The sequence below is a fragment of the Cygnus atratus genome, chromosome 5 (genome assembly GCF_013377495.2).
Source record: "Cygnus atratus isolate AKBS03 ecotype Queensland, Australia chromosome 5, CAtr_DNAZoo_HiC_assembly, whole genome shotgun sequence".
Taxonomy (NCBI): Eukaryota; Metazoa; Chordata; class Aves; order Anseriformes; family Anatidae; genus Cygnus; species Cygnus atratus.
The window spans coordinates 17,589,569-17,604,649 of NC_066366.1; the positions used below are offsets into that span (position 1 = coordinate 17,589,569).

A 15,081-nucleotide genomic window follows, 5' to 3' on the forward strand; every position below is an offset into this window, starting at 1 on the left:
CTTTGCTGTGTAACTCAGGAAGAAGCCAACAGTTTTACTATTTTGTGAAAACTTTTTCTACTTCACTCATTTATTCTAGCTCTCACGTTGATTCTATTATTCCATAAGTCAGGGTTTTACAGCCTTACAGTAATAACCTTATTTTCTTTTCACATTTTACAAGTCTAAACCACATTGTTCTCACTTTTGAGAAGCAACAATACATGACTTTGAACACCTACCATCACATCAGCTACCAGAGATGCGATTTTTTTCCTAAATGATGAAGTTCAGCTAACAGTGAGTCAACATTTCCTTCTGCAGTTTAACCTTTTCTATAAAGACAGATTTTTTTGAGAATATAAAAGAGACTGCAAATTATCAGACAGTGACATATATAGAAAAGCTAGCCAAAGATGCATTATTGAACATTTAAAGCATTGATCACGCTATCTCTCCATTCCATGCATTCCACATCCTGCTGTGGATCTAGAGGACATGATGAAATATGCTTCAATGACTCAGCAAGTTTACTCTTGTCTTCTCATCTACACAAGAAATACTTTGCAATATATTTAAATTGAAATAAGCAGTCCTATTATGACCCAATTTCTCACTAGTTCCCTAGACTCCTATGTTTCTCCCCAAATATCACTACTGTCAATATCATTTTATTAACAAAGCTACTATATAGAACAGCACTTCAATCTTCTTCACATGGATCAAAATACACTACTGTTGTATGATAGTTTCTGTTGTGCGGGGGAAGTAAACCATAGCTCAAACTGCTAGAAGTAGGCAATAAAGCATTTTTCTTCTGAAAATTGTTTTTCAAAAACTGATGACATGAACTTGAACAACTCTGAAGAAAATGTCACTTCTAATGTAATGTTTCTCCACTTGAGAAGAGCAAAATTATCATTTGAAACAAGACCTACAGGGCAGCAAAGAATCATTAAGATACTTTATTGACAAATATCCACTCACCACAAAAGTATCTGCCTGCATACAATTTGATTTTAGCTTTTCAATAGTGTTTTATTGGCAGTGGAAAATGCATCAGTACTTTATTGAAAGAAAGCAATAAATAATACTGTGATAAAAATAGTTCAAAGTAGACTGTACATATTGTTACATAATCTGAAAATACACAAAAGATTAATAGAAAAACAGAACAGTAACAATGAAATTGTTTTACAAGCAAGTTAAAAGTGGAAAACAATAAGAAAAAAGACATGCTATATATATTGTTGCATAATAAATAATGCACCATCTGAACGGATTCTTGCTGGCTTTTTAATGTGCCATTTACAAGTGTCAGATACATTTTTCTACTCATACAGTCCAAAATGGCTACAACCATCCAAATTGAAGTCCAGACAACTCTTTAGAACAAGTTTACAAAACACAAAAGATGACTTACATAAGAAAAGTAAGGCCTTTATTAGGAGCTGCACTGCTTTAGTTTTCAGCACATTGTACCTTCATCTTTCACTAGTCATTTGACATGAGACTGCAGTGCTTCATGATTGGTCCGTTAAAACTAGTTTTACCAGCATCTTTCCACAAGTGTTTTCAGTCAAAAAGACCTAGGACAAAAACTCTCTCTGTGGCCTGTGGATTAAGACCAGGAATTATTACGAAGTCTATCCTCTTCAGTTAAGGAAAAACCGTTCTTGGCTTATGGCTTGTTTTCAGTCACTGTGAAGATATGCTATACAAATACAGCAGAGACAGAGTTATGACCGAGTCAATCACTTCTAAAACGTGTTCCATAATGTTGTAGTTCTTCCCAGCTTTTAAAACGAGTTATATTTTAATTAAAGACAAATTTCCACTGCTTGACAATTCCTCTTTGTGGAAAGGTACAGTTCCAAAAAGAAGAACAAATATGTACCATACCTTCTATGACAACATATACTTGTCTGAAAAAAAGCTGGACTTGTTTTCAGGTCTAGCTAACATTTCCAAAAGACGAAATATATACTGCTTGGTGTCATGATACTTGTATAAAGGTATTAAAATCCTTTTCACCTTCAGTTTCATTATTAAAAAACAATGATAATTACAGTAACCGCATAATTTACAAAAACCCTATATTATTTATAGGGACATATACATACAAGCATTACAGTACATTCAGTTGGAAAGACTAAAATTAGAATAAAAATCAGCAATGATTTGATTTGTAGACTGAATAGAAACAGAAAAAAGTAAGTAACTATATAAATGAGAAGTCACATAAATATAAGAAACATTTAGATTCTAAAATATTTTCTCTATAGTACTCATGAATTTATTTGCTAATTAAAAACTCTGTAATAAAATATCTCAAAGTGTCCATTTAACAAGTATTAACAGGTTACGGTTTCCAAATGTTCAAAATGCTGCATATCACCGGTAGAAATAGTGTGGGTAAACTGTAAAAAAAAAAAAAATCCATTAGCAGTTTCTTAAAACAGATTTCCTTCCAAGTTCCTCACAAACAACTCAGTTATGTACCAGTCATGCATCAAATTACTGCCATGCCATAACGTATACAGTTTTATTGCCTTCTTGAATTTTCAGTTACAAAGTAAAGCACATGAAGTCACGTATTTTCACTTCCTGGATTTTCATCCTAGGTCATCTGACTACAGAAAGTTCTGAAACAGTGAGGATAAGTAGTGGCAGGTGTGTGTGGGGGGAAATACTCAAAATTTCGATGTTTTAAACTAAAAGGATTTCAAGATGGCCCCTTAACTGACAGATACAGGCGTTCTGAGTTGTGATAAGTTTCCCTCATTAATGTTTTATATATGAGAACTCTTTAGAGCTAAAACTTGTGTATGTGAAAAGATTGAGGATTTGAAGAAAAGTATATTAACATATGTTAAATACCCTTGTGTTATCAAGCTGTCTTTTATTGTTGGCACTGCTCCACAGCTACCCAAATTTTAGACTTCAGGTAGCTAAATCCAACAAAACTAAGTAATCACAATGGTATGGAAAAATCCAAGAACTGGAAAGCTATGCGGTTAACCCTTAAAAACCAAAGATAATAAAAATTAAAGAATGTAAAATAATCTGAACTGCAATGTCACATGCTATTTTCCTTCATGTCCCTAATTTAGTTTTTTCCCTTCTCCCCACTTTCACTAGTTGTTTCATCCAACTTTTGATTTCAACACTTTCTACATAGTTTAGTATGTGTCCTTTTTGAGGCTGTTTAAAAAAAACTTAAAATACAATAACTTACAGAAGTAAATACTAAAACTCAGTCGTCTTTGTAAGAAAAGCTGTGGATTTTGAATATAACAACCTACCCTGCAAACTCAAAAGGATTTTGTAAGCATGTAAATTCATTCTGTTAAAACACCTGACATTTTACTACATAAATAGCTGCTTTTTTTTTTTTTTTTACCTATCCACTTTACTCACCAGGAGAAGGCTTTAACAGGAGTAGGTCCTTACTGTAGCAGAATCCAATCTTTGTGTTCCTGATACACTGCCTATTCCAAGAAGCATGGGAAGACATGCAGAACACAGCATGCATGTTAGTTTTCAAAAAAAACATCACAGCAGTGTGACTATAGCTATTATGCTCACTCAAATCTAAGGTTACAAGTTAGAAAAGCTGAATTTATTGTACAGTTTATACATTAACCACTTCTAGTTTCAGTGGCTAACAAAAAGTTTCCTAAAAAACCTGCACGTGAACTAGTGCACAAACTGTCAAAAGTAATTTTTTTTATTTTATATACATATTTTAATACAGTAAAAAAAGGAAGGGCTTTTACACACGAAATATTTAACTTATTTTACTTTTTTTTTTTCCACACAAATTCTGGAATATATTTCGTGCTAGTGAAAATATTTAAAATATATATATATAGCAACTCACATTTCAGACAGTCATATAAGGTGAAAAGGTTGCTTCTTTGAGCTTTACTCAAATATACTTTTCAGAACTTGAGACAACTGGGATTATGAACAAATTCTCACCCTGCCTATTCTAATTAAATGTGTTTCCTATTCATTTTTACTTGTACTTTGTAAAAAAAAAAAAAATGAGTGGAATTTTATTCTCCTGGTACCCAGGAGACTGCTTTAAGACTGACAAGATACTTCCTGCCTCACTTGGTCAACTTTCATTTCCAAGGGTTTTTCTTGTGTTTTTTCTTTCCTGTTTTTTTTTTTTTTTTTGAAGGGGGGTTAAGATGTTTTTTTCTTTTTAAATATGGGGGTACCCATATTTATACCCATGTATATGCACCAATGTACATATACGTCATTCTAAGAACTGAATGAAACAGCGGTTTCAAACACACTCAATAGTTAAGTGACCACTGTAAGAAAAATGCACATTTTACTCTAGTTTTGATATTCGCAAAATTATCTGTGTTTATTTATACCATTTGCTGAATGTATTTTTCTGCATTTCAGAAGTGGGACTTACATCAGTCTAATCGCTACTAATTGGAAATTGTGAACAATGTTATTACAAGACTTCTATTAAATTATCATTTTGTTTCCCTAGCTTAATAAAAGAATTTAAATATAATTCTCATTTTGTTACTCCAATGAAGCAAAAACTAACTCCCTATCTAGTACAGTTCCCTGGAATTATAAAGCACCCAATGGTTAAACAGTGTTACATATACAATCATGCACAAGGCAGATGCTTTTACGAAGCAAGAGGCAATTCGAACTTAATTTCTCTGTAATTTCAAGCAAAAAAAAAAAAGTGCATCATGCTTAAAATAGTACAAAGTCAATACCATCAATCTGCATCTTCTTTGGCTGCATAGAGGGTGAAGACATTGAGGTTGTAACTCTGAAATTTGCAGGAAGAGTCTCTGCTGATCCAGCAGCTAAACCTCTTATGTCCTTTGGTCTAAACTTCTTTCTCCATGAAGGTGCTCGCCTAAAGCTCTTATCATCATCCTGTTAAATTGATAAACATCATTAGCAATTCAAAACATCAGGATTGTTACTGACATTAAAAGGATTACTGACAATGTAAGTAAATATGCCATGACTGAAAGACTTAGTTTCCAGAACAGTTCAGCTCTAGTAGCTGCAGAGGTCTCTGTTTTCAACAATATGTGCTCATTTGCTGGAGTGTAGGCATGTTACCTCAGTAACTACGGAAATTCATGTGCTTGTAAATTCATGTGTAGTAACTACGGAAATTCTTGTGCACAAAACTTTTTGTACTTCAGATCTTTTTACTTCATAATTTGAGGTAATCTGTAAGTGTCATATCATCTAAGAATAAGTGAGTGATATGAGGAGTGAAGCAGATCATAGAAGCTGCTTTGGGAACACTGACACAGAGGCTTAAGCTGAACAATTTTTTTTAACTTTAAATTCTGTCTTACAGGAATGATGATACATCTCACATTACAAATTACAAGAAATGTTAGAATGATAGTGAGGAGAAAAAGACACAAATATAGTAAATACTTTATTGCTGTTCAGTGTTTTGCTTAAGCACTTGGGAGTACTTATCTTGTAATTACCCAACTGCATTCTCTTCCAATCATACATCTGCGTCTTTCAGAAATATAACACTACACCTTAAATACCACAGTTTAAATCCTGCTTCCAAAGACATCTTTTGCAATGAATGTTAATACAGAATATCCACTGTGCACCTACATTTGCCAGCTTCACTTTTAGAAACAATTCTACCCTTTTAATGTTATTTTACATAAAATTTGTCCCCTTTCAGAATTAAAATTCGGAGACAAGCATCTGCATTATTTGTAGAGATCTTCATGATGCTCAGAGCCAGAACAGAGCAGAACACCTGTTCCCTCAAAGCTGCTTCTCTTGCATCACTACAGAAAACTTAGAAAACTATCAAGCTGCTTTCTCTTGACATTATTAAAACCTTAGTACAGATACATACTAAGAACAGCTGTCGGGATGCACCACAAAAGGGCTGCAACAAGTCTATTAGGCAAAAGAAGAAGGCAAAACAAATCAAGACCTGTCACAGCAACCTCCTTTCTCAATGTACTGGTGTACACTTCACTTAGTAGATCCAAAAGCAGTTTAAGCCAACACTCTCACACATCCTCTATCCTCGTCCAAATACTAGCATAAATGTTTCTCATGTATCATGGAGTTGTTTCCTGATCTGGTTAACCATGTTAGCTATTTTGCTACCTTAGTCATAATCTGAATCAGTTCCTCCTATATGTACTACCACAAAAATTCCCATTAGCACAAAAGAAGAGGTAGTACAGAGTTCAGACTCACTTGTCAAAGTAATACTAGCTTGCAACTGTTCACTGAATTACATCACAGAGTAACTTAAAAGGCTAAAGATTTAATGCACTCCTTTATGCTACAAGTTCACAGGGACTACAAAAGTCACAGAACCATACTACATCCTGAGTTGGAAGGGACCCACAAGGATCATAGAGTCCAACGTACAGGACCACCCCCCCCCCAAAAAAAATAATCAAACCATATGGATGAGAGCATTGTCCAAACACTTCTTGAACTCTAGCAGACTCGCTGCTGTGACCACTTCCCTGGAGAGCCTGTTCCAGTGCCCAACCACCCTCTCAGTGAAGAAACTTTTCCTAGTGGCAGCTCCATGCCATTCTCTCAGGACCTGTCGCTGTCCCCAGAGAGCAGAGCTCAGTGCCTGCCCCTCCACTCCCCTCATGAGGTAGCTGCAGGCTGCCATGAGGCCTCCCCTCAGTCTCCTCTCTCCTAGGCTGAACAAACCGAGGAACCTCAGCTGCTTCTCATACATCTTGCCCTCTAGACCCTTTCACCTTTGTTGCCTTCCTTTAGATTCTCTCTTAATAGTTTTGTCTTTATATTGTGGTGTTCAGAACTGCACACAGTACTTGTCAGGCCATGCTAGTGCAGAGTCTCACACCTAGTTTGTTACAGCTTTCTGTTTGCTATGTTTGAATGAAGTTTATACACTGGAAAAATCACAGATTACTTGATAAAAAATACTTTGATGAACATATATTTCTGGTGGTCATTCTATACCAGTATTAACAAATAATAAGGCAAGCTTTTATGAAATACGCTCAAAATTATTTGAAATACTGTTTGTTATAACAAAGGATTGAAATAAACTATACAGTGGCTTTATCAAGTATACTTCATTCATATACAACACTAGTCACTGATTTTCACACGTTTTAGAAGGAAAAGTGATTCAGCCAAAAGCGTGCTGCTAGTAGACATTAACCATATGAGCTACAGAACTTGTATGTCACCTCACACTTTCACATTCGGAGTTATTTTACCTAAATACACAACACTGCCATATTCAGAAATTCATAAGGAGTTTCAAGTTAAGATTTCTGTCACAATTCTGTCAATAGCTTAACGAGGGTCAAGCTAAATTCTTTCACTTCACAGTTCTGATAAAGTTCCTAGGACCACAGGACAGATCAACAGCTCACGTAACTTACTTCATCAAGTCTTCTGTCAGTGCCCATAACAAGAAGGTTATTAAATTCCCTCTCCAGAACAGCACGAGCCTAAAGTTTACAGTACAAAAGAAACAGAATTAATGCTAAAAAGTTAGTGAATCTGTATTAATTTTGATATGTAATATAACCCAAATCGTTTAAGACCTTCCAATCAGATTAATGAACATTCTTAGTATTTGGGAAGTTACAACATTTTAACTGTCTCTTATGACATGGAAGTTTATTTCTTGCTCAAATTGAGTTATTTCAGAATAAAAACTAGCAAACAAAAAAGGTAAGTTTTACACTAATGTGAAGGTGGGCTACGAGGAAAAGATACCAAAAATATTCTTTGTTCAAGCAGATTTAATAACTAGAAGTTACTAAGCAGAAAATACTAAGTAAAGCACAGTTATGTTTTTCTCAGTTATCTGAGAAATAGTCACTTCCAATCTTAACCACCAACCATAAAAGTGATTCTTCCTTACCTGTGTGTTCTGAGTGGGTATTTGTAATAAGAGAGCTAATGCATTGTAATCAAATGTTTCATCTAAGGCCACAAGTGCACCATGAACTCCACTCTCTACAAGGTTATTCGCATATTCCTTAAGACCAATGGACAATACCCAACGAATCATTCTCTCGTTGCTCCAGACAAGGACATCTAGGAAGTAAAGAAAAAAGTTTCCTGTTTATATAATGTAACTTTTCTGGGAAAAAAAAACCAGTCCTTTCTTGATCTGTATCCTGCTAAACAGTAGCCCTCAAAGAATTCTGTAATTAAACATTTAACATCATGAACTAATCTGCCCCTGCAATTTTGGGGTGCATGAGATAGTCTGAATTGGAAACAAAACTCCACACTTACACCCCAAACACTCTGTGTTGGATCCTTTCCATACAGCAGTTTTCGTTGCAGCCATAAGTACTGGTTCTTGCTCAATCTCCTCTCTGCCTGCAGAGAGGGCTTCCTGTCATGCTAGTTTTGAGGCAAGTGAAGCAGGGAATACTGTTCATGCAGATGGGAATTGTCCAAGATCTTTTATTGTACACTGTCATTCTTACAGGCTTGTTACTCACAACAGACTAAATATTTTGTGTTTTTTTCCTACTCAAAAGAAAAATCCTGTTAACAGTTTGATACAATTCCTACTGAACTTGAACAGAAAGCTTTACTATAGTGTTTTATAATTTTTATCTACCTTTTAGTTCTGACAACATTCAATTCAGTAATATAGGCTTATGTACACTACTACAATTTTCTGCAATCATAATTTTAAAGTGGAAAGTAAACGTATTTGAAGTTTGCTTGAAGGCATTTCATACAGTAACAGTTCAAAGATCAATATAAGCTCATCTATAAAGTAGCAAACACTTTTTCAATACAAATATTCAAACAAAAATTATGTTCTTATTAGTAGGTGTTTTTTGTTTTTACGCTATACAGGAACACCTATATCAACTGAACTGTTATAATCCTGAAACATGCTGTTTCTGATCTGTCAGTGAGCATTCTTCCCAAACAATTCTGAGGAGCAATTCAAGAGTTAAATGTTACAGGAGCAGCTCCCTATAGGAAATGGATGCAGCTATACCATTTAAGGAGGCTAAAAAAGCTTATCAGCCTCCACACAGGCTTGTTTCATGCCCGTTAGTTGCAATTCCTGGGAACATTTCCAGGCACAATCAGTTCATTAAGACAACAACCAAAAGGTATGAACACTTTAAGAGGAAAGAGGAAGAAAGGGCATAGAGTCTTCCAAGCAAAATCTCATGTGTGATAACCCTAAAGTTTCAGTCTAAGATGTCAGAAAACACTTCTATAAATTTACTTCCCTGACCAATATCAGGTGAAGTTTTGGAAAATGCTTTAAATTCCCACTCCTTTTCTTCAGTGCCTCCTCTCTTGTTTAACACTCACCATGAATGTCAAAATATAAACACTTAAGTCACCTGGATTTTTTTTTTTGATAAAGCATTAGTTAATAAAAATTACCAACCACAAGCAACAATGAAGTTACGTAGGTGAAAAGTTAAGTCAACACAGAAAAAAAAAAATCAAAATTCTCATTGTCCTAAAATGTTTAGTTGTGGTTCAAACTTCAGAGCATTAAGTTTAAAAAAAGCCTAAATTTGTAGCATCTCCCTGCATGAGTTAATGAATTAATGATGTATTTCCTGATTCACCATTCAGGGCCTGCATCCAGATCTCTCCTGTTTAACACAGATATTTTGTAATTTCTCCCTCCAATGCTCTTTTTATTTTAAACACATTTTTGAGGTAGACCAGTGAAAAGAGGTAGGATTCAGACTGAGGTTAAGGCAAAATCATTAACCTTTAATTTCAGCTTGACTTTCTTCTCTTTTTCTTTCAAGTTCTTTTCGATCATAGTTCAGTCTTCGTAGGCACATAATTCCACACTGAAAACTGTTTCTGTTTAGAAAAGAAAAAGACGTTTAGAGGTAACAAATATTTTCTGTAAGTTTGGTCTCCATATTAAGCCTATTTACCTGTGAAAGCTGTCCACCATTTTAAGTTGTCCACGTAGATCTTTTTTAGTTAAATGATCCAGCATTCGAGCATCAACAAGACATTCCATGAAATAGCTGCGATATTGAGGGAGCCCCAGACTTGGGAGCCATTCATTGCCAATCCACTCATGGTTCATATCACCATATGCTAACGTCTGTTTTTAAAAATTAAGTAATAAGCTTATTAAAATGAGAAATAAAAAGGTTTTTTTTAGATAACATTTTAAAGGAAAAGATAAAACAACGCCTATGGAACTTTCAGCCTGTAAAGATAAGCAAATCAAAAATATCAAATAGTATGTATATGTCTTTGAAGAAGTCACCCTCATGAAAAAAAAACAAGTTCATATCGGATCAGTAAAAAAATTGCCCTAATGTATTTCATGTTAAAGAGAATGAAAAAATTTAAATCTAATAAAATCATAAAAGAATAAGCTATACTGTTTTAGGTAGCAAGAGCCAAAGAACTTCATTTTGTTAAGATGCTGAAAATACTGTATCTCTTGAAAATTTAAGAGATTTTTTTTAAGCACAAAAATACAAGATATCTAAAAAATAACTGCAGTGGGTTCATACTCTTAACCGTTTTCAGAAACTTATCCCAGTCATAAGTAAAAGTGACAAAAGCTCACTATTGTAGAACCAAGAATTGTAACTGCTAGCCCTTAACCAAAAAAGCCTTCCTTCCCTCTCCCTGTATGTCTGAACTGTAAATCACCAAGTATTTTTTTGTAGGAAATTTCTAAAAAGAGAACTTATAACTATGCATCCAATCACTCCTTAAGCAACAAAAATTAACAGCTCTCTTTTTTCAAAAATCAAGGGTAATAATTCATTTTCACTGTGTAAGTCTAAAGTTGTATTTCTTCTCTAGAGTAAAGACAGCGTCTTCTAGAAAGAGGCAAGGGCACATAGAAATGCATTTCTTCAAGCCATCACTAGATAGCTGACCGAAAGAGCATGCTATTCTTGTAATAGGGAGGCAAGCTATCATTGACAATCTGCAAATGAGTATTTGAGAATTAGTTAACGGGACTTAAACAGGTTTAAGCTGGAGGTCAGCCAAGCGAGAAGAGACTATACCATCCAAAGATACTGGTCACAGGGAAATCCCAAGTTTTGTTTACATCTCCGTATAAAATACTGAACTATCTCAATCCTGAAAATACAATTAGGATTTGTCACCACTCTAAGGGAAAACAATCAAGGAGGATTAAAGAATTAGTGCACAGAAATCTACTTATCTATCTAGGCTCAGTATGCAGTACACCTGTGATGGTGGCCAGGCTGAGCAGACACTTTCTGCACAACTGATACTCTTGCAGGACTTCTGGCTTCCCAAAGAGCCATCCCCCACCAAAACATTCCAGTCTTTACATCATTAAATTATTTTAATTTGATCTAGTATGTTAAATACATAGAATACTACAATGCTCATTAAGAATAAGCAATTTCGTTTTGGACATTCATAAGGTTGAGAACAAATATTTTGGAGAGCTAATGATAATGAAGCCTTCTGAATACTCTTCCCCTAACAGGCCTATCAAAAAAAGCTTATGCATAACTTTTGGGATACAAAACGGAACAAAGCATTTCACAAATTTTCCACAATTAACCACCAAATGTTGGAAGCACTAGAAAACACTAAAGCTTCTAAGTAACCTAAAAGTAACTTAAAAGTGTCTCCTAAGTATGTACTACATAAACATGTAGTTCCTCCTTCTCCCAGTCCAAGCCACACCAAGAGTCACTAAAACAAACAACAAAAGATTGTTTTCATGCTGTAATTATTATGACAGTTTACATATGATCTATAATATTAAAGTTTCCAACCTGAGCCCAGCTTCCCTCCTCATCTTCCTGTTACGTGGTTAGAAAAGCAAAAGAACACATGTATTAGTACTTAAGTTTAGTAATGAGATCAAAGTTAAAGATGCACTGCAAACTCTAAGTCTACTGCATACAGAAAAATCTACATAGTGCAAGCATCATGCATTGTGAAAATTATACAAGACACCAATTCTTCAATAAGAATTTGGAAAACCCGTCTACTGATTAACTTTTCCCAGAGAGAAGAAATTTCTGCACAAATAAATCAATTTGCCCATTAGTTAAAGGAAATCAGAGTTCCTTTTTTCAGATTAGGGAATTGATTTGATTTTTTTAGTCTTATCAAAGTTGTTTTTCCCCTTCTGAAAAAAAATGTCAAAATGCAGGTTACAAGGTTAATGATTAGAAGAATCCATAACACAGAACTTTAGTGCATTAATTTTTAGAAAAGATAGAAAGACCAAATGATCCTTGATTCGGTAGTTCAAAAAGTGAGAAAAGCACTCTAAGGAACAGAAGTGGCAACACCGTAAACTAACCGTTTGTTGTGTGGCTGTAAGATTTTCCATTTCTTCATGTGTTACCCAGACATTTCCCGTGGTCTAACATGACCCCACAGTGAACCAATCACATCCAATGAAAGGAAAGCAGTAACAAAGAGGAAAGGTTGCAGAACATATAAGCAATTGGTACACATAAGGAGCAGGCATGGGCAAAAGCAACGGTTTCTGAAGTCTTTAAGTATAGGTATATCTATCTAATGTGATGGCATAGAATAAAAGCCTATTAGTATGGATCAGTGTTCTTCAAAAATATTAACAAAATTGAATGTGATAAATAACTTTCACTGATGTAATTAGTGGACAAACACTTGACTGTGCTCTAACCCAAAAACCGCATCTGTAGTATAGAACATAATCCCAGGAATCCCAAAAATAGCTTTAGATTGTAGAACAGACAGACTCATATGACGGAATTCATACCAGCTTGAAGTGTCTAAATGTACTATAGTACATAGAAATAGTTGGACTCCTACTTTATGTAGTTTGAATCATTGTTTGGAATTAATGGTCTTGCATTCATGAATTGAAAAGACCCCCAACTATTTTACAAGTTTCTCTATATACATGTATACCTCATCTGTATTATAAATCTTTCTGAGGCCAAAAGCAGAAGTAAATAGCATGTACTTTAGGTATTTTGGATTATGTACTTACACTGATACAAACTGCTCTTAAGAAAAATGCAGTTGTTACTTCATTTAATTTCCAGAAAAGTTAGAAACATTCTTAAATACTAAGGTTCAAATCCTTTTGGTTACATACTTATGGTAGAATATTTTTTTGGCATTCTCATGGTCCTAAAAGATGTCAAATGTTGGATCATTTTCCTTACCGTCCTTGAGGTGGGAGGGGCAGACGGACTTGTTAGTGACATGATCTCTTGAATGGCCAACCTCAGCTTCAGCCTATGCAGAGGATTACTAATTCCAATTTCACGCTGTATTTCCGTATCAGACAAGGCTGACATGATAGCACCACTTTTCACATTTGCTCGGCAAGCAGCCACATACCAGGCTGGCATCCCTACCCACAGCTGAAATACAAAAAAGGAAGTAATCAGATCTGGAAAACACTCCTAGCCCCAAAGTCTTAAATTCCTTAAACATCTGTACATTCATTATCATTTATTCTGGAGGGACCACTTACCTCCAACCACACAACCACTGTAGGTCCATCCCACTGTGCAAAAGGTAAGCCTTGTCTTCTGGCTTCCTCAAGCAGCTCATGTCTATGGTAACAAATATTTATTAATAACAAAGAAACTAGCGTAGATATCAATTTAAACACTATAATCAAAGGCCATACAGGTACAATGATCTAACTGCTAATGGAGGCACAGAAAATAGACAAGGACTACATAGTGATGTAAGCTGAACCAGACAGGAAATGTCTGTGTGGCAGAGATGCCAGATCTTGCCTCTACGAAACAAAAGAATGATCCATGTCTGAAGCTGCTACTGACACTCAGGCCAACGCTGCCACTACAAAGTGGAGGTGTCTGACTTATTTGTCAGTAGGATTCTCAATTGCTGTCATTTTCTGCTCAGCAAGTTAGACTGAACCAAAGTAGCCATTTTTCTTCAACATGCAGATTCAAAACCTGTGGAAACGTACAAGTATATCAGATATCTGTGCCACCAAAATAGTACTATCCATCAAGATGTTGAGGCTAGAAACCAAGACAGAAACTAATTGCTAAACTTCACTCCGCAACAGCAAGCCTGTCAGAATTTCAGGCATAGCTTCAGACAACTATTGTATTCAGACAGCCACACTTCAGCAATTAAATTCTGAAAGGCTATGTACTGAAACTCAGCTTTGATCTCCTTAAGATTACACCATTTCCTTTGCTATTCTGAAACAGAACAGACTGAAGTTTAATATTGACAATTCAGCTTACAGAAACAATGGAAGCTCACAAGATCCCTATAAATAGCTTCCAAATACATTTCATAAGCCAATAGACAAAAACTAGTGTTGCGTGTATAGCATGCAATGCTGCTTGGAGACATCTGTCTTTAAAAAAATGACTAAAGTCTGGAAAAAAAGCATACTTAAGCTGGCTTTGAAAGCCAGTTGTATTTGGTTTAGTTTCCACTCATCAGAAGTTTAGAGAAACAACTTCATGTAACTGGACAGTGTTTTTACTGTTTTTTTTTTTTATTATTATTATTATTCATGCTTGCAAGTATAGAATTGAAAAGACAAGGAGCAAAACTACAGATTCAGGATCTTTCTATGTGTATTTATAATTTTCTCACTTTAAAACAAACAAAATCTCCCTGACTCCCAAACTGTATCACTGAGGAGACTTAAGATTATAAACCATTTAAAAATTACACATTTTATAACCATGACACAAGGCACCTTGAAATGAGGTTATCACAGACTAGTAGCTTTTTTTTTTGTTAATGCAAAACAAAATTCAAGTCTTCTAGACATGCCAGCATACCTAGGATCCTCATATTACACTGATGGTTAATTAAGTATCACAAATAATCAATGAAGTAATAAATATACTAGTACCTGTTTTATCAATAGACAGCACTTCACCTGCATATTAATCAATTCGTAATACTCTAGAATAACCTTCCAATACTTCATCCCAATTAGAAGGGAATGAAAAAGAGGAAGGAGGGAGGAACTGTCATATAGCTGGTTATAAATAACCAAATGGATCCATTTTAAGATCCAATAATATTGAAATAGTGTTCAGCAATTAGCAACTCAACAGCTAGATTTCA

The 15,081-nt window shown here is 34.9% G+C and overlaps 1 protein-coding gene across 2 annotated transcripts in view; it reads right to left on the reverse strand.

Moving 5' to 3' along the window:
• Positions 1-929: 929 nt before the first annotated feature.
• PPFIA1 (PTPRF interacting protein alpha 1) overlaps positions 930-15,081 on the reverse strand; it is a 57,869-nt gene continuing 43,717 nt past the window's right edge. Inside the window, exons 20-30 of one of the 2 annotated variants that reach the window (XM_035552156.2) lie at positions 13,484-13,565; positions 13,170-13,370; positions 12,314-12,376; positions 11,778-11,804; positions 9,924-10,099; positions 9,749-9,846; positions 7,901-8,076; positions 7,413-7,481; positions 4,740-4,905; positions 3,400-3,470; positions 930-2,399 (exon numbers count right to left, since the gene is read on the reverse strand). In XM_035552156.2, coding sequence (XP_035408049.1) covers positions 3,412-3,470; positions 4,740-4,905; positions 7,413-7,481; positions 7,901-8,076; positions 9,749-9,846; positions 9,924-10,099; positions 11,778-11,804; positions 12,314-12,376; positions 13,170-13,370; positions 13,484-13,565 — 1,117 coding nt within the window. In that variant the 3' untranslated portion in view covers positions 930-2,399; positions 3,400-3,411. The remainder of the gene's footprint in view (positions 2,400-3,399; positions 3,471-4,739; positions 4,906-7,412; positions 7,482-7,900; positions 8,077-9,748; positions 9,847-9,923; positions 10,100-11,777; positions 11,805-12,313; positions 12,377-13,169; positions 13,371-13,483; positions 13,566-15,081) is intronic. The other variant, XM_035552155.2, reaches the window with a different exon arrangement.